Here is a 20,039-nt window from a genome sequence, read left to right as displayed (position 1 = left end):
AAAACAGAGAGTTTGTACTAGACAGCTAATATTTGCAAGAAACTGGACAAAGAATATCCCAGACCAACAAGAACTATGTTGTACCATGGAACTCCAACTAAGCATATACTGAAAATACAAATACTGATGAACAATTCAAAGGAAACTCCAGTTTTAGTGTTCTTATTTTAAATAGAAATTTTGCATCAAGTTCAAACAGCTTATGAAGATTCTACCTCTTTTGATAAATCATTCCTTTCTTTGGTTAATGCTTTGTGTGAAACTTCTAAAATTTCGTATTTTCTTCGGAGCTCTGAGAAATCATGTTCAAGTGCATCACGCTCACTGTCGAAACAAAACACAATGTTCAGAGGATGCCAAATTATGAGTTTTCAGTCCTTAGTTGCAACAATAGTCTGCTCCTTTTGAGCAAATCTTATAAGAACTGCCCTTCATAGTCTTGTACCAGTTGATCTTTAACTTAATTTGAACTCTGCCAAGTACCGGAATACCTGAATTCATTCTAAGAGCAATACTGGATTCTGCAGAATACTTCTTCAATGCTTTGGGTAACAGAGGCAAGTAAGCAAGCTGTCAGGACCTTGCAAGATCATTCATTCTCTCTCAATTGTTCATTTTATATTCAATGTAAGAGTGGATGAATACAAACTCAGAAGACTTCAAATGTCTTCTAATCCACCTTCCCTATTAGTATGGGAAACCAACTACTACTGCATCGCAACAGGTGGCTATCCAGGCGTAACCTAAAACCTTCTAATAAAGAAGAGTCCACCATTTTCTGGTCCATTCTATTCTGCTGTCAAACAACTCATGCCATTAGGAAGCTCTTTATAATGTTCAGCCCAAATCCTTTTTATTAGAATTTGCACCCACAACTGCTTCAACATGAGATGAGATACAACATGGGAGCATTCAGAAGCTACAAAACCCCTAGGTAGCTGCAGCATATTTCAACCTGGATCAGTTTAGACAAGTTCTGCATAATTGCTAAGGAAGAATTTTCTACAAAGACATGGGGTTGGATCCAGAATGTGCCTCCCAAGCATAAAAGAGTTTCAATCTTGATTCAATGATTCAGTCTTGCTGTAGGAATCTCCACTGGCAGAATGGGAGAAGAAAACATTTTTCTTGAGTTTCCCACCCCCAATCTGCTCTAGAGGGTTGGAAAACCTGTTCCAAATCATCTTAGCTGCCTTTCTGCTGATGGGAGTGTTCTGAGCAAGATTTTGCTCAAAGAAAACAGAAGCAAACTCTGGATCCAACCCACTAAGTACATACATTTATTAGAGCAGATCAAAAATTTTAATTGAATTAATTGTTAATACATATATATAGCAGAACCACAAACAAATTCTATGCAGAAAGAATGAGTTCTCATTAGCATCAGGTAGGACTGCAGAATCTCAGGTCTGGGGGCCAAACCTAGCTTTTCTAAGTCTCAACCTGGTCCTTCAGGGTTTCCCAGGTGGCTCTGCCCCTTTGCCTCAACCACTGGTATTTGGTGGTTTCCCAACATTTATCCAGTTTTACCTTTTCTGTATTTCTTACTGTTCCTTCTGGCAGTTAAGTGTTTTATTCGAAAATATGCTCCTGATTTTGTATTTTTGATCCACTCGCTTTTGCCTTTGCCCGCCACTGGCAAAAGCTTCTCCAAAATGGAACATGGATCTTGGCCTGAAAGAGGTTTTATACCCATCCCATATAAGCTCAGTTTTACATGGATGTTATAGGAGTTGACTTCCCTACAACGAATTATTGTACACTAAAAGTTGAATCTGTGAAGAGGTGCCACCAAAAATTTTGTGTTTAAGGTAATACAAGCTGATATGAAAATTCATTATATGATCATCTTTGCCAGGGCATACTTACCATTTTACTTTATCATAGTTCTCTTGCCGATAGTCCCCTTGCTGAATCATTTGTTTTGTATCAGCGAGTTCAAGGGCTAAACGCTGACACCTAACTTCCACCTCTGAACGATCCCTTCTCTCTGCTTCATAGTTCTGAGGAGAAAAAAAAAAAATAAAGCATGGAAGTGACACATCATGCTAAGCCAACCAGAGAATAAGCCATCAAGGGTTGGTTGTTCACCGAATAGCCCATGTAACTCCTGACAAACAGGCAGGGCTGGGTGCAGATTCTTCCTCCCGCAGTCTTCCTGCCTGCTTCTGCTGCCTATCCTGATGTGTACTGGGCACATTGTGAATTCTGAATTTTTAGAGACACTATTTCTGAATGTTCCTGACCTGAATTGATCCTCGCTACTGGCAAGATCAATCAATTCCCTCAACTTTCCCAAAATACCTTATCTGTGTTACTATAAGTGAGAATCCAGTGCAGTCGTTATAGCAGTAAGAGAGGTGTGGCCACAGTTTCATATCAATTATAGTTTGATTTATATTTGCATGCAGAATTAACTCTTTGGGGAAACCCAGATTTAAAGATCGTCAAAGAAACATTTGCCTGGTAGACTTGGACAGAGAACTTTATTTTTTACTTGGGATCAACCTGTATGGCCTATGATAGCTTTCTGTCATATTCAGCTTTGCATGCTAAATATGACTTTCCAGCTACAGCTGAATGGCACTATGTGAAAGTGAAACATCTGTTGGAATCTGGGTTCAGCCCTACAGTTTCTACAGTTTTACATCCCCCTTTGTTACTGGAAGGATTGACTAAGGTTGAAGAGCTATACTGACCCACAATCCATGTTTATAAATATCTGTTATTGCCAAATAACTATGACATACAGAGTTTTAAGCAAGAATGCAACAATGAATTAGAATACCCTATTTTGCTGAATCAATGGATTGCTTTATTGGCATCTATCTAGGAATGAGAACTGATCTTTAGGGTTTATCTAAATTGGCCAATTGTTGGAGGTGTAATACAGCTGACCCTTCTATTTCTCATATGATTTGGCAATGAACACTGGTGGCTTCTTTTTGAAATGCAACTGGAAAGCCATCTGAGAAAGATGGTTTTTAAAGATAAATGACTAACAGCACAAGACAGGAAGGACAAATAGTTCCCTGCAATAACACAAGGAACTGACGATGTGATGTAGCTTTCAGTTGGTGAATGGGTGGTTTTAGGTATAATTTATGTATGGACACATACATGAAGTTATGGGTTGCCTTTGTTGAAGTCTATACATAATAATCCCTAACAATAATAGCCCATTTCACTTTAATAAACTACATAGGAGTACATAGCACACAAGCATTCACTGAAATAGATTCACTCAACTTCCATGTAAGAAAACTGGAACACTTTCCTTTTTAATCTTTTGTTTGTTCAGATTTTGAAGCCCACAGCAAAAAATTAACTAAAAACATTTCCTAACACACATGCACACACATATCTATATATTGCTGGCACTGCTACTGTTTAAAGATTTGGGTTGGAGGATATGGATTTGCAGTACACCAACACATGGTTAACAGTCTGCAAGTCCTGTTTAGCAATTAAAAACTACTGATGTTAAAAGACAGTACTATTTATTCTTAAAGGTAGGAATAGACAGTCTTCCACCTGCCTGAGTACATAAATCGGAGCAAGTGGAATATGTGCATTCCATTTACAATGGAAGGTGTTCTAAATTCAGAGCTGCAAAACTGGCCAGCCATAACAAGTTTAACAATTGTGGTTGGTTTACAATGCTCGAAAACCCCTTACAGTTTCCTACATGGCTTCAGAGGGAGAGCCATTTGTTCAGTGGCACAGGAGTTCTATGTCTTCTATGCAGAAGGTTTTCAGGTGAATTAGAAAGCCAAACTTATGCTGACCACTCATCTTAAACTCATGGAAGAGAGGCTTCCCTCTGCTTCCTTATAAACTAGAATTCTTGAAATCTTTCAGTTCCCTTGAACTAGAATAGAACATTATACATGTAAAAACTGGTGATTAGTTCAAATAATTTATTTAATAATCAGAAGCACTAGAGACTCTTTTTAGGATAGTGAGAGAGACCTTGCATAGAGGCAGACATGGAGCCATATTTTGGGTATGTTAAAAAATACTTCCTTTTTCAGAGTTCAATCTGCTATGTTTCAACTAAAATGGGTATGCTGAAGTTCTAGTATTATAATGAAGGAATCTCTGTGTTCTTCTCAACCATGTATAATTTTATAAATTTGTTGTGCCCTCACTATGATTTTTTAAAGTGTCTTGAAACCTTTAAGTTTCCTTGTAGAAAAGTACTCCAAATCCTTGTTGAATTTAGTTGCCTCTCTCTATTTTTCAACTCCAACATTTGCCTTCTGAGATGTGCATCCCTGTGACAGTATCTATTTCCATCCTACCACATGTGTGAAATAGCACCACCACAATTAACACCCAGCAGAAGGAATGCCACACAGCAAGAACCCATGCGCTACTGAAATGAGGGGTTGTCAGGACCATGAATGAGCATGATTAAGCCTCTCATACTCATGCTTTCCACACTGACTCAGCTTTAATCAACATCAGAATGCTCTCTCTTAACCCAACAATCTCCCATGATTGTCCCTCAACAACCCAGAGTTCTGGGTTCAGATGTCACATTGGCTCAAGGTGACTGAGAGCTGAAAAACAACCATGTGGGAAGCCGCACACACTCTCCTGTGCTCATGGCCCTGCCAATTCATATGTAAAACAATCCATGAACTGCCAGTATGTGTGAACCAATTCAATACCGTGACTCTAGGTCACAAAGCAAACAGAATGTCATATCTGTATATCAAATAAAAAACCACACACATACAATCTGACCAAGCATATTTGATATTTAAAAAGGAGGACCCCACTTGCTTGATAACAATTAAGGAAATGAGTAGAAGGTAGCCAAGTTGCAGCCTCTTTCAAGAACATTTTGTCAAGAAGAGGCAAGCCTGCTTGAGACTAGCTACCTATCATGGGTAAGGGGATTCCATCACTCAAGGGCACTATGTTTTCCCTAACACCCCTAAAAACTTGTATTTCTCATTCACTTTAAACCTCTAGTCCAAATACACCAAACCTTGCATTGTTGCACAAATAAGCCCCACTAAATCCACGTCCATTTGCACAATGTGTTTGTTCCCCCCCCCCACACAGTCCCATCAAGTAGTTGAAACCCATACTGAACTTTTGCTCATTCTCAGACTGGACAAGATGAAGAATAAGAAATTCCACTACTTATGAATATTATATTCCCTGAACCTCTGCTTATATGACCACCTTGAAGTGAAGTTGTACATCTGGATGTATAACAGTTGCAGTGTTCACCAATAAGAAATCTCCAGCCCAGTTAACACGTAAGTTAAATTAGCTTAGTTAATTAACCTATGATTTGTGGTGTCACATGCAAGCTAATTTAGCTTTCATAATCAAATCTCAAGCAATCTGATCATAGGTTCTTGCATAAAGGGAGTTGTTTAGCACACAAACAACCTAAAGTATCAAGGTTTATATGTCATGCAGCAAGCTACAACTGGGACAATTAGTGGTTGATCGCGCAGAGCAAAAGTAGTATGTATGCTGCATTATTTGCTTCCATTATGTGCAAACAGACCCTTTTTCAATTGCTGCTGTCCAAAAAACTGCTCTAGAAATTATTCCTGGTCTTCCTCTTACTGCATATTTCTGATTTTCACTGTTAGAAACATCTTAGTAAGCAGCTTTGTAAAAGTGGTTCTGAAGATTACATGCAAGACTTTCTAAAAGATAAAACAATATAAATCTTCAAAATTATGATGCAAGATTAAACTCACTTTCAATAATTCTAGAAAGAATTTTAAGGCATTTATAATTATAATCTTTCCAACTTTAATAAGAATTCAGTGTCACATTATTTCTCAATGTATAAATTAACAGCTATACTGGATAATTTGTTATTATTTTTAGAGTACGACAAGGGAGTTCCTTATTTTCATTTGGCAGAATAAGGGTTTCTTCCCTCATTACGGATATGAAAAGTGATCAACTGAGCTTCACATCTAACACTCTTCAGCAGTTCCTTTCAAAAGATATAGCAGGGATGCTAAAGAAAGATATTTCAGTAGAGCCAGCTTAGTATCAAGCAAATATGCCTGGGAAAACTGTTTGCTTTCACAGCAAGTGAAACTGGGACAAATTTCATTCATATTCAGGAGGGCACTAGGTTAAATTTTGAGCTTTTCCCAGAAACCAAATACCCAAACATTGTCAATGTTCTGTACGACTGAGAAAGGGCACAGCACCCTCTACTTTTCTTTAGCAGTATCCTAAGCTCTCATTCCCTTTAATCCATAAAAATAAATGCATAAGTTCTAAATGACCTGTCAGAGATCACTGAAATCCAGTTGAGTAGATACTGACATCAAGTGGTGAGAAATAGCAAAGGTTCAGGTATAACTCTTTCTGTACCTGTGTCTTAAACAAGACTTTATTCATTAGAATCTTCCTTTAGATACAAATCAGATGGCTACAAGAAGTTGTGTTTTTCTTTGGATTTCTATCTTGTCTGTGCTTATATATTGTACTGAACATACACAGAAACACATGTACTTTTGTAAAAATGAAGTGAATCCATTGTCAACCAACATTTTGAATCAGTAAGGAGAAAACTGAAATTTATGGAATTTCAGCATATTGTAATGCTCTTGAAGTCATGATGCTCTTGCCAGCTGTGGAACCCAAAACTCGAGCACATGGCCTACTTCCACCCATCATTATTCTTGTTTTTGTTTTTCTCAGTCTTGAGAAAACATACAGCATAGCAACATGTCAGCATAGGAAAATTTAATTATAACTTTTCATGACCATCTAACCTAAGAATTCTGTCCAACTTTAAATATCACATCCTGCATCTTGTACAGTACCAGGCACAAATGGCATTTTCTTGCTTGGTCATTGTTTGTTTTTCCACTAATCATTTCTGGGAGAATATTTATCTGGAAGAATAAAGGTTTTCCAAAGTATGTTTGGCAGATATGGGAAAGGGACACCTAGGAAAAGTACGCACAATGATCAGCTTTTGTACATAATGAGTTTTCCTATAAGAATTTGTCTCCTTTAAGTCTTTTCTTGCTTGGTTGAACATTACATCTCTGAACGCTTAAATATACATGATCTATATTATTGAGGATCGGTAAGGAGATAGTTATTCATGCCTGGGGCAATGAAAAAAGGTTTCCTTCTACTGATCTGCCAGACCCCTGCTTTACCAGAAATCAGCAAACTTTGGGGTCTCCCCATATTACAAATCAATTTCTCCTTTTTTTTTTTTTTGGATTTTTTATTAAAGTTTTAAACTAATACTAAAAACATCAATTCTCACATACATCGGATTTACTGGCTCAACCCCCTACTACATATTTTTTTAACATTCTATAATTATATTCAAATCATAATTTGAAAACATCTCTAAATTTATGCCAGGTCCCGTTTCTCCAGCCAATTATAGAAAAAATCCCAAGTTTGATAGAAGATTACAAATCAATTTCAATGTGATAATATAAAATATGCAGTAGTATTCCTTTGTGCATGGCATTTAGTGTCAGATACATTCAGGGGAGAACAAATGTGCAGGCCACTTAGCATACTAACCTGCCTCCAGTTACCATTCTGGGAATGCCACACAATCCATTCTGTATTCAGTCATGGTCTACTATGCTCCTATCCCTTGGGCTCCCTCCCCACAGAGGAGTTATACCAGATATTTCTAAACCTGCACAACCTAATAAACAAAACAGACCAAAATTGCTTGACAAAAACAAAACAAAAAAACCCCAAACAAACAAACAAACCAACACTAGCTATCTAGGAATAGCTACTGAAACGCTGTGCACACCTAGTTATACGCCACAATCACCTTTATGGTAGTTTATGGCTAACAAGAAAGCACAGGATTGTTCTGCATGCAACGCTGTCCCTTTGTTGGGCTTCAACACTTCCCAGTGATTTCTTAAAAGCCATTGCTGCTCTCTGCTTTAGGCATGTACTCATGAATGTTTCAGTTTCGCTTTCGGTCTTGCTCCCAACTATCTTCTCTCTCTCAACCCTAGGAGCCATCTGCCTTTCACTCATCACTTCATGCAGACAAGTCTGCTAGTATTTGAAGAGCCACACGATTCCTGAGCTTTTCTTCCTGAAACAGAGTGTCTCACTATTCTTTCAGTTTCAATTACACTATATGTTCTTCATTTAATACCTTTAAGTGTAGAAGTTAACTGTGAACACAGAAACATAACGAGTCAGAAGGGTCTTCCCAGGCCATCTAGTCTGACCCCTGGCTTCAGCCGGCTCTGCTCAAGACATGCCCACCATGTGCATGTCCAGCCTATCCTTCAACATCCTCACCAATGGGGCCTCAACCACATCCCGTGGAAGCCCATTCCACACCCTTGGGGTCCTAACTGTCAGGAAGTGTTTCCTGGCATCTAAATGGAACCTTGGCTCCCTGAGCTTTGCTCTGTTGGAGCATGTCCTGCCTTCCTCTGCAGGGGAGAACAGGTCTCTACCCATCTCCGTGTGACATCCCCTCACATACCTGTATGTCACCAACACATCCCCTCTGAGTCTCCTCTTCTCCAGGCTGAAGAGACCCAGTTCCCTCAGTCTCGCCTCATACGGCATCCCCTGCAAACCGGCCACCAATCTTGTGGCCCTATGCTGCACTGACTCTAACTTGCTGTACTGAGTGGCCCAAAATTGAGCACAATACTCCAGTTGCAGGTGCACCAGAGTCGTATACAGTGGTAGTAATACCTCTCTCAATCTAGAAGCCATGCTTCTGGCCATGCAACCAAGGGTGTCGTTCGCCCTCTTGACCACCGCATCACACTGCTGACTCAAGTTTAGCCTGCAGTCAACGAGTATCCTGAGGTCACTTTCACAAGTGCTGCTCTCCAGCCACTTGTCCCCTAACCTGTACTTATGACACCTATTCCTATGCCCCAAGTGCAAGACCTTGCACTTATCCATATTGAATGCCATCCTGTTGTCTCCTGCCCACTTCCACAGTCTGTCCAGATCCTTTTGGATCTGGAGTACCTGCTCCTCAGTTGTGGCCACTGCTCCAATTTTAGTATCATCTGCGAATTTGATCAGCAGACTGTTCACCCCTTCTTCCATGTCATTTATGAAAAGATTAAACAAGATCGGCCACAGGACAGAGCCCTGGGGGACCCTGCTTGTCACTGGCCACCATCCTGATGATTCCCCACTAATGGTCACCCTCTGCTTTCAGTCAGTCAACCATGCCCTAATCCACCGGACAGTGCTTTGGTATATCCCAAAACTCCTCAGTTTCTCCACCAGGATATCATGGGGCACGTAGTCAAAGGCCTTGCTGAAATCTAGGTAAGCCACGTCCACTGCATCCCCTCCATCTAGCCAACTCGAAACCTTGTCCTAGAATTTGTCTGGAAGGGCCTGTTTTTACAGAAGCCGTGTTGTGTGGCTGCCAGCCTCCCTTTCCTATCTAGCATCACTAGATCTCTCTCTATTATGAGCCTTTCCACTGTTTTTCCTACAATAGACGTAAGGCTAACAGGTCTGTAATTCCCCATGTCCCTTCTACTACACTTTTTGAAAATTGGGACCACTGATGCCACCCTCCAGTCCTCTGGAACTTACCCGTTCTCCATGAGGCCTCAAAAATGGAGGTCAGCGGGTGTGAGAGAACCCCTGCCAACTCTCTAAGTACTCTCAGGTGTAACTCGTCAAGGCCTGGCCCCTTTGTAATGTCCAATGCCCTGAGGAGCCCCTCGAATTCAAGGGGGGTGACTCTAATCTGTGCCCCTAAGTGCCCGGCCTCATTTAATCTCCTATGCAGATCTCCCCCATCCTGCTTTGGGAGAACAGAGGCAAAATAGTCATTTAGCATCTGTGCCTGTTCCCTCATATCAGTCACTGGATCCCCTTCCTCCTTATTTAGTGGTCCCACCACTTGTCTCCCCTTCCTCTTCCTATTTACATGCTGAAAGAAGCCCTTTTTGTTGCTCTTGATATTCTTGGCAAGTCTCAGCTCGTAATCAGCCTTAGCCTTGCAAAGAATCCTTCTGCAACGGGCCTCCTCCTCCAGGTATACCCTTTTGTCTATTTCCCCCAGTACCCATTTCCTACAGAGGTTCCTCTTTCATCCAATCCCTCTAACCACCTCCTTTCGCATCCATGGCGGCACTCTCCTCCGCCTCCCCACCTTACTGACTAGAGGTATCGAGGCTTGCGCCTCCAAAACCTCCCTTTTTAGTGCCATCCACCCCTCCTCAACTCACTCACCTTCCAGTAACCTATCCCAGGAGACTCTCCCCAGTCTGGCCTTCAGTTGGCCCTCTTGAAGTCCCAGCTTCTAGTGCTCGACCTGCTGCACGTCCCCAGTCCCCTGATCTCAAAGCAAAGGATGGAGTGATCACTCGCATCCAGAGCTCCCCTAATCTGTACTTCATCTATCAGCTCCTCCCTATTGGTCAAGACCAAGTCAAGGATGTTTCCCCCCCCCCTCGTCGCCTCTCGGACCCTGTGTGAAAAACCCTCCCTCTATAGCTTCTAGGAAGTGACGTGACCTGGCTGTCACTGCCCAGTGAGTCTCCCAAGTAATATCCGGAAGATTGAAATCTCCCATAATTACTGTGTCTCTCTCCCAAGATATCCTTAGAATCTGGCCTGTCAGGAAATCATCCAGGGTCTCGAGGTGACCTGGAGGGCGATAACATACCCCCACTGTCAGGTCTCTTTCCCTGTCAAAACCCCTAAGATTCACCCAGACTGCCTCTACCGAATCCCCATCTGTGCTGCATTCTATCTCACTGCATCCTATCCCTTCCCTGACATATAAAGCCATGCCCCCACCCCTCTTTCCCTTCCTGTCCTTTCTAAAAAGGTGATACCCCTCTATGTTCATATTCCAGTCTTGCCTTTCATTCCACCAAGTTTCTGTGATTCCCACCAGGTCATACTCTCCTATTCCCAGGAGAACTTCAAGCTCTTTCTGCTTATGACCCATGCTCCTAGCATTGGTATACATGCACCTCAACTCCTTCCCATTGCTTCCTTTCTTTGGAGTCCCCAGCCTCCTCCTTCCTCCCTGATACCTGGCCCCTCTCTGTAGGAGTCCTGTCAGTCCCTGCAGTACCTTTAAACCCTGCTCCCAGAGCCCCGATCCTCTCCCCACACTTGTCCAGTGCAGACACGTTTCTGGGGGGTCTGAACCCACCCACCCCCAGCTCAGTTTAAAGTCTTCCGGACGAAGCTTGCTAGAGCATCTCCAAAGGACCTTTTCCCATCCTTGTGAGATGCAACCCATCCCTTGCCAGAAGTTCACTGGCAAGAAACCGGGTGCCATGGTTGAGGAACCCAAAGCGTTCCTTCTGGCACCACACCCTAAGCCAGTCATTCAGCTCAGCGACCCTCCTGTCCCTGTCTGGCCCAAATCCCCAGACTGGTAAGATAGATGAGAAGGCCACTTGGGCCTTTAGTTCCCTGAGTTTCTTCCCCAAGGCCTCAAAGTCCCTGGTGATCCCCATCACACCCTACCTGGCCACATCGTTTGTGCCCACATGGATCACCAGAAGCGGCTGGCGACCCCCAGAGCGAACAAGACACTCCACTCTGTCCTTCACATGCTGGATGCGTGCGCCCGGCAGGGAGCAAACCTCCCTCGTCTCAAGGTTGGAGTGGCACACCGTCACCTCAGTGCCCCTCACCAATGACAATCACCTGCCACCGTGTCTTCCTGGTGGTGGTGGGCAGCCATGTCCTGGCCCTCGTCTCTCCTGCAGCAGTCTCCTTGCCTCTTGTGGTCCCAGGCTGGGGGTCCTGCTGGTCCCCCAAGGTCTCATCAGTCCCAGCCTCCCCAAGGGGAGAGAACCTGTTTCCCAGCTCCAGATTGGTGCCAGGAGGAGGAGGAGACAGAAAAATATATTGCAATCCCCTTGGTCAACAATGGATCACTGAGGGACATCATCTTCCAAGGGGCTCTGTGCCTTAAAATAACTTACAGTGCAATCCTTTACATGTTTACTCACAAGCAAGCCCCAATGAGTCCCACAAGATTTACATCCATGTAACTGTGTGCAGGTCTGCAGTTTCAAATGTGAATTGCAGAAATAATCCAAGGAATGTCTTTGGGGCAGACACTCTGTTTTATGAGATAAAAGTAAGGAGCTTGCTAGGAAATTAACATTTACACCAAGCACAAATTATAATCAAATTATAAAACTGAGAATCATTTTACATGTTTGTTTTTAAAAGGTGAATGACACAGCATGAATCAAGTAGCATCAAAATTCTTCCTGCTTTTTAATAAGTTAAACTTTATTTCCTTCTATACTTTTAAGTGGAGCTACACGTATCAAAAAAGCTGTCTTTTTCTTGGCCTTTCAATAAAGTTCTGACACAACTGCACTATCCAATTCATATGCAGTCATTTCTGAAGATACAGGCTTTAGAATTCTCAGAGAGTACTGCCGCTTAAACCCAAAAACCATCTTCATCAAAATCCATGATTCTGGATACCCCTGACTATCATTGTAATTTTCAAAGATCACCACTCCACCTTATTGAGTTTTACTACAGAGCTTCAGTGTGATTCTTTTATTCTTTTCCGTTTTTCTTCTGGCTTTCCTTGAAGGCAGCAGCTACAATATGAGTAGGTTGTGTGTGATTTATTAATTTTTTGCTCATCTAAAGATAGATTGAAGGATGTCCAATTTCATGTTATCACAAATTTGGCCCATGATATGCACATGCTACTGTAGTAATATGGGAATATGATGTCCCGTGCAGCTTTCATATCATTTGCATTGTCTGTCAGTTAGCCTCTTCATATTTTTCATAGGGCTTCATTTATTTTACAACCAATATATTCTGCAGAATGTCTGTTCTCTCCTGCTTCCCCATTATGTAAAAAAATGGCTGAGTTGCTGGCATCCCAAACTTTGGTTCCTTCTCCCCTCACACATGTCCATCCATTTTCGGACATAGTGCTTTGTTGATTTCTCCCTGCTCACATTCCGTTATGCATTCATTTTCTGATTCTAAAAGAGACTTGTTTGGTGAGTGAACAATATGTTGTTAGCAATTTAAATTTAAAAGCTTCCCATCAGTATGTATTTCCAGTTATTGAAAACAGGATTCCAGAAGAAGATATTTTCTTACAAAAGCTTGGTCAGTATTCACCCCTGATCTTCAGTTGTTATCTCATCTATAAATGAAGCTATCCAGTATTGTTTTGGATGCTACTGTTTGCAATATTTGTTCACCTGAAGATGCTGTTGCTGATGGAGAAATTCTTTGGCATTACGCATTATAAAAGGAGTAACAGAAAAAGAACCTCTAGAATGAGAACGTTGGGAAAAGCTACTGGCACCTTCACCACAACTGTCCTCATCACTTCGATCCGTGAAGGATTTTTTAATGTCTACAGGAAGATCCTTATATGATAAAAGGATGGATTTTGTCATCTCAGCAGATTAGGAAATGTGTATCTCATTTGAAATTACTTGCAAATTACTTTTTCCTCAGAAGAACTTGAAGAATGTAAATGCCGCTATAGGCTAGTTGTTGGTCTTACCATTTTTCAGAGGAGAGGGAAAGAAAAAATAGTTCACCATTTGGCTTGCCAGTAAACACTAAGCTCTAATGTGTTCATATGTGAAGAAGGTGCAGCAGAGCATCAGACGAGTTTGAATTAAATTGGGCCTGAAAGAAAGCATTTCTGATTTCCAGTTTCTGAAAGCTCTGAAGATCCTCTGGCTCATTGTGAAGAGGTGGTGCCAGCCTATCATTCCCAGTCCCCGTGCACACTGTAGAGAACCGCACACCTGCCAACTCATTCCCTTCACTAACTGGTAGACAACTTTCAGCTTCTCATTACTATATGACGAAAACGGAAACACCCAGCATGTTTACTGAAGCCCAACAGTATTTTTTTTTTTTTACTACAGGCACAAGGCTCACTACAACTCACTTCTGCAGCAACAAGCCATGGGTTTTCAATACCTCTTAGTAAGGTCTTCATCAAGCCTTATGCAAGATGCCTTGGATGTGGTATGGGGACTGCACACACAGCCAGTACTTCGTACAAGAAACTGAAGGAGAGCAGCAGCCGGCCTGGACATAACATACTTGACATAATATGAACATAACATATCAAAGGGCTTGTTAACCCTAAGTTCCTAGGATGTTTCTCTGTGTCATTTATGACAGAATCATAAAATAGCCACATTGGAAGGGACCAAGAAGGCCACAGGCTTCCTCCCCTGCTCAGTGCAGGACCCAAGTTAAAACCACCCCTCCCAGGTGGCTGCCCGGCTCCACCTTGAATGCCTCCAGGGTGGCAGAGCCCACAACCTCCCTGGGCCATTGGTGCGTTGCCATACTGCTCTAACAGCCAGAAAGTTCTTCTTGGCGTTCGGCCAGGCCCCAGCTTCAATACTTTTAACAATACTGACATACAAACCTCCATCAGTTGTTTCAGCTGGGATTTGTAATCATTCAGTGCTTCTGATGCTGTTTCCTTCTTCACTTGTAGGTCACTTAACTCTTTTCTTAAAGGATGCACTACTTCATAGAATTTGATCTAGAAAGGGCAAAGCAAACACACACAGTTATTACTCTTCAAATGAAGCAAAAGGAGTATAAATATTGTATACTCTTCTATCCATCCCATCTACGTCCTTTTTTTGCCTTCATTTCCCTTCAGTTTGGTCGGGGAACATTATTTCTGCCAAGAGCCACATTCCACATTCTGTACAGACCACACGCTAATTTAGCTACTCCTTTCTGAATCTCGTCTGCCCTGAGATCAGCCTTGCCAGAGGTGCAATATTTTACTTAATATCATTGCCAGGACTGATAAGAAATGATCATGCTAAAAATTAGCAAGACTACATCTGCTTACATATAATGTTCACAGTCGACTAATTCAATAGTGCCTAAGATGGATCAAAGGTTGTATCATCGGTTCCCATGTTTTGAGATATGATCTAGGGATGTCAAATGCATTCTATGCCATGTCTTTTTAAATAGTGCTCACTGGAAAAAAGGGTTATGAGTTCAACAACACAGATCAGCACACTACCTCATAAACTCAGCTCATCACCCAGAATGTGTAGGTTACACCAACAGGTTACAGATTCAAGAGAAAATCAGGATTTGCTACATATTAAAAATCATGAAACCACCAAGGCGGCAAAAAGTTATTAAATGGGGGAGGGGGTCAACATACAAATATACTTTTTATAGAAACACATTGTTCCAGAATCTGCTGACGCTTTTATAATGATCTCAGAATATATTTTTCCTGCATTTAGAAAATGCTTCATAAATTCTTTTTTATGTTCTATTATTTCCATCAAAATGACCTGCCTAGCACTGGCAGATTTAAGCTTCTCACATCTCATCTAACTACTCAGGTTCCCTGTTAACTCATGTACTTACAGACACATATTCAGGAATAGAGAGTTCATCTTCTGGTAGAGATCTGAGTCTGGTGTAGGATTCATCAGTCAATTCAAGGTCACGCAAGCTGCGGCGGATATCTCCAGACCATTCTCTTAACTGATGGTTATTCTTTTCTAACTGCTTCTGGCGTAACAAGATCGTTTCCATTTCCTGTTTCATCAGTTCTTGATGTTTTCTATAAAAGCAAGTGAGACACTATCCTTGAACTGGTCCTAGAAAGTTGTTAAGTTTATTTTGAAGTCACACAGGACACCTTTTTATGAATGCAAATCCTTTCCCATTCACAAAATGGCTGCAGATGAAATACATGGGTCATTTAATCTTTAATAAGCTGCTGTCGCCAAGTGCCACATTTCTATCGAATCCCCACCCAGGTTGCTTACACTTCATGTAAACCACATGACATCACAACCTCATGAGGAGGCTGCATATTAAAAATGGAAGATGCACGCACCCTGCACACGCTGCTCCCTTACTGTGGGTTGAATAACCCATGGTGACCTGATTTGCCATGAGAATAGCCCCACAGAAAAACGGAATTAGAGAAAGTCCAAATAATTAACCATAATTAAGTTCGTATTTTTTCCAGAGTAACACCAGTAGATACAATGGTTGTTACACTTTTTGCTTTTAAAACTCTAAGCAGTAGTTATGCATAATTTGAACACTCAGTTCGAGCAGTTTCACTAGATTTTTTCATTTTCATACCGAGCATCTTCTTGCTGTAATGCCAACTGGTTGTCTAGGCGTAAAGACAACAGCTGTTTCTCATGGAGAGCATCATTAAGTTTCTCTTCTAATTCTTCAATCTAAGGAAGATAATTAAACAGGAGAAATGAAAATCTGTTGAGGTGAAAGAAATTTAGGCTTCTGAGAGATTCCAGTTTACATGAAAATGAGGAAGGAAAGCAGTTAGTATTTCAATTATGATGTATGTTATACTTTTCTTTCCTACACAAAACTAACACGAGGAAGATTATTTAGTCACTCCACACCCGATGTTAAAATGCTCAAATCTTCACCTTACCCATTCCCTTAATTGGAGCAAGACAGGGACCTCTCTTGTCTTGGAGAGGTTTAGTCATGTATCCACTTGGATTAGCATACCTGTTCGTCACAGGAACACCCTGCGAAAGTCACATCCTGTCCGGGATCTATTCCACTGGGTCTTCTGAGCGACCAGCGGCCCCTGTCTCTCTCTTAACTGCCCGCAAGTGGCTACCTGACCTGTTTCTAGCCAAGCTGGTCATTATAGGAACTGTGACTTTAAGAACTGGTGCCAGGCTTTGCTTTTTCCCTCATCCCTTTTTTCCATTGTGCAGTTTAGATTTTAAGCAAGAGAGCAGAGCCATTCTGCAAGCCCTTCTGAGTGACTTTATCCTGAAAGACAAGGTAAAATATATTTAAAAAAAAAAGAAAAACCCATTTTAGATGGTCACAAAATTTGGTTTTGCTCAGTAGACTGACTCTTTTCCTTAATAGCAGATCTTCATGCATGTCTGCCACTACAAAGAAAAAGACCTTTACCTTGAAAGAGAGATGCTAGCTAAAAAGCAATGCAAACACCTTTAGCAAGGTGTTCCAGTCATATGTTCTTTGAACTAGACCATTCTATATGCACGATGCCATCCAGATGTGTTAGAATACAGCTTGCATTATGTCCAGCCTGCATGGCTAATGGAAGGCTCCCATTCTGTGTATGTTCCAAAACAGAGGATGCTTATCACATTTTCAAGCAGGACCTAAGTGCTGCAGACCCTTCTAAAGTACAGAATTAACATGGATTTAAAGAAAAACTTTGCTGGGAAAGTGGCTAAGGATTTAAAAAAGGATAATTAACAACACATGACTAAAGCTACCAGTAATTAATTTGCTCCTTGAAACCCTAGAACATGTCAACACACACACACACACACACACACACACGAATAAGCTCTTACTTTTGTCAGGTATTCCACCTTCAAGTTGTCTAACATTAAGTTCTTCTGGGATAGCTCTATTTTCAATAACTGGATATTATGAAGCAGTTCCTTCCGCTCAATAAGCTGCCTAGTAATTTTAACAGTGCCTTCCCGATCTTCTGAGGAAGAGATATCATCAGTGGGTATTGTAGTCTCCAAACTAATATCTTCTGACTCCAAAGAGCTGGATGCATTAACTTTTTTCGATTCCCTTGAGCTTTTTCGTGACATTCTCCTCCCGGTGTGGAAAGAATTTATACTAACAGTTCAAGCAGCCTGAAAGGTGTAAAAAATGGGGAAGGAGAGAGAAATATTGGTAAGCAGAAAGGTTTTAAGGAAGATACTTTGTCGCAACATCTGAATCAAGAAAAACATGGAAATCTATACAAAAGCAAAGCCTACATGATTATTTCTCATCTAGTACTGATGGAATTATCTTCTTTGAAACAAAATATGTTGTTGTTGTTGTTGTTGTTATTGCTACATTGCATTTTTATCCCACCTTTCTTCCACTTGCAAGGAGCCCAAGGCAGCTTAGAAGCTTTTCCTCCTCTCCATTTTATCTTCACAACAACAATCCTGTGAGGTAATTAGCTAGAAAGGCAATGACTGGCCCAGTGGCTGAGCTGGGATCTTCTTGAGTCCCAGTCCAGCACTCTTGACCACTACACCTCACTAATGTTCGTTTGTCAAATGGTCCTTGTGTTCATGAAGTTGTTATTACATTCTGAGATGCTGTATAGAAGATCTGTGAATACTATTTAAGAGTTCAATTATATAAATGTTCTGACAGCAAAGAGTCCTACAACTGCCAAAATCCCTTGGCCAGCACAGCTGTCTGCAGAATGCTGGAAAAAGTTCTAATTTTTCTGTATAATCATACATAGGCTTGCACTCTAATTAACAAACAATCACAAGTCTGCAGGAGAAAATCTTCAGACACATAAATCTAGAAGAGACTATTTAATTTAGTACTTTAGGTTCATTTATTCTTTCCAAAAGCTCAGTAGTAAAATATTTATGTTCTTCTTCTTTCTGTTCACTTCCCTAAATTACAATTTCTATTATGTCATAACGTAAAACTCCCCAAGTAAAGAGGTAGGTTGTGTTCAAATTCTATGATGAAACATGATTTTGTGGTAGGAATTGACCTAGGCAAGTTTTGGGCTAGAGTATTTTCCCTTCTCCTGACACTCCCTGGCCGAGCCACAAAACATTCCAAAGCTTCTGCTACTGTTTCAGATTAATTGCAGCTTCTTTTATTGTCCAAACCTAACAACTTGTGTTTTATCTTGGAATCTTGGGCTAAACAGGGGATTGGATCTGATGGCTTTCTTGACTCATTCCAACTCGATGATAACCTTGAATACGCCTTGTTTGAAATAAATTAACTTCAAGCAATGAACAGGTTTGGATAAAGGAGGCCGGGGCGATAAACTCCTCTGCTTTTACACGCCAGTCGCATGGCTTCCCTTGCAGCATGGTTCACAGCAGGGGCTGCCTCCGAAACCACTCCAGAATCCTACAAGCTACGGGTTCCGCCTCGGTTCCATATCCCAGTCCGCCACGCACCTGACCCAGTACAGGTGGCACCGGAACCCCGCAGTGGAGCGCAATTAGGAAAATCTTTCTCCGCTTTCTCTGCAGTGGCGCCCCATCTATGGAATGCGCTCCCCAGAGAGGTCCGCCTGGCCCCCGTTGTTATTTGTTTTTCAGCACCAGGCGAAGACCTTTTTATTTAAGCGTCATTTTAATTGTTAATATTATCTGCTTATTTATCTGGCCAGGGCGACTTATTTTATATTGTTATTTTTTGTATTTTAATTGTATGTTGTGAGCCGCCCCGAGGCTTCGGCGAATGGGGCGGCACAGAAATGTTTTAATAAATAAATAATAAATAAATAAAATCCACTGATGCAAGACTAGCGGGGCTGGTGTGGCTCTGGCCCCATCCCGGGTGTTCCGGAGCTGGCCTGCTCCAGTGAACCACCGTTCGCTGCAGTCTCGGGCGTGCAGGGTTTGCTACCAGCCACGCAACTAGCAAGGATGCAGAGCTTGCAGAGAGCCGGGAGCCCATGCTTCCCAAAAGACCCCTGGGAACATGCATCTGCAACGGCCAAGGCTTCACTCCTCGCTCGCTCGCCCGCCAGCCTCCCCTCGCGGACGCGGCTCGCCCAGGGGGTCCCGAAGGCAGGGCTGCGCGGCAGGGAAGCCACGGCGGGGCGCCGGCCCGAGGGATCAGTCCCGCGCCTGGCCGGCCCACGCCGCGCCCCCTCCCGCGGTGGCGGAGCCGGGAGCCGGGAGCCGGGAGCAGGCTGCCGCTGGCCGCTGCCCGGCGACCGGGGGACGGCGAGAGGAGCGGGCACGGAGCGCCGCGCCGCGCCACCTACCTAGCGTCCCGTCCCGGCGCCGACTGCGCACGCGCTGCTGGGAGGCGCGCGTTCCGGACGAACTTTCGTCACCACGGTTACCAAACCGACGCCACGGGCAGGACCGCCCCTTCCCTCGCCTGTTCGCACGGCATGCCGGGAGGCGTGCCTGGAGCTGTCCGAGGGGAAAAAGGATGGTTCGGTCGTCTGTGTTGGGGCTCGGGGAGGTAGAACTGTGGAATGGCCTGGTCAGGGAAATGGCATGCGAGCCCGCTGAGAGAGAGAGCCGCGGCTGACTTTG

At 42.4% G+C, this 20,039-nt stretch overlaps 1 protein-coding gene across 3 annotated transcripts in view; it reads right to left on the bottom strand.

Annotated features, from left to right (window-relative positions):
* Positions 1-19,065, bottom strand: part of PIBF1 (progesterone immunomodulatory binding factor 1) — a 97,727-nt gene extending 78,662 nt beyond the window's left edge. For 2 of the 3 annotated variants that reach the window (XM_044437873.1, XM_044437875.1), the window contains exons 1-7: positions 18,942-19,065; positions 17,349-17,645; positions 16,117-16,217; positions 15,385-15,583; positions 14,405-14,524; positions 1,870-2,003; positions 216-324 (exon numbers count right to left, since the gene is read on the bottom strand). In XM_044437873.1, the coding sequence (XP_044293808.1) occupies positions 216-324; positions 1,870-2,003; positions 14,405-14,524; positions 15,385-15,583; positions 16,117-16,217; positions 17,349-17,600 (915 nt within the window). In that variant the 5' untranslated portion in view covers positions 17,601-17,645; positions 18,942-19,065. Of the gene's footprint in view, positions 1-215; positions 325-1,869; positions 2,004-14,404; positions 14,525-15,384; positions 15,584-16,116; positions 16,218-16,515; positions 16,617-17,348; positions 17,646-18,941 lie in introns of those variants that run through there. The other variant, XM_044437876.1, reaches the window with a different exon arrangement.
* Positions 19,066-20,039: the final 974 nt, after the last annotated feature.

Source organism: Varanus komodoensis, unplaced genomic scaffold (assembly GCF_004798865.1).
Source record: "Varanus komodoensis strain SLA01 unplaced genomic scaffold, ASM479886v1 scaffold31, whole genome shotgun sequence".
NCBI lineage: Eukaryota > Metazoa > Chordata > Lepidosauria > Squamata > Varanidae > Varanus > Varanus komodoensis.
Note: the sequence above shows the minus strand (reverse complement) of the source record. Positions and strands in the feature narration are given on the sequence as shown.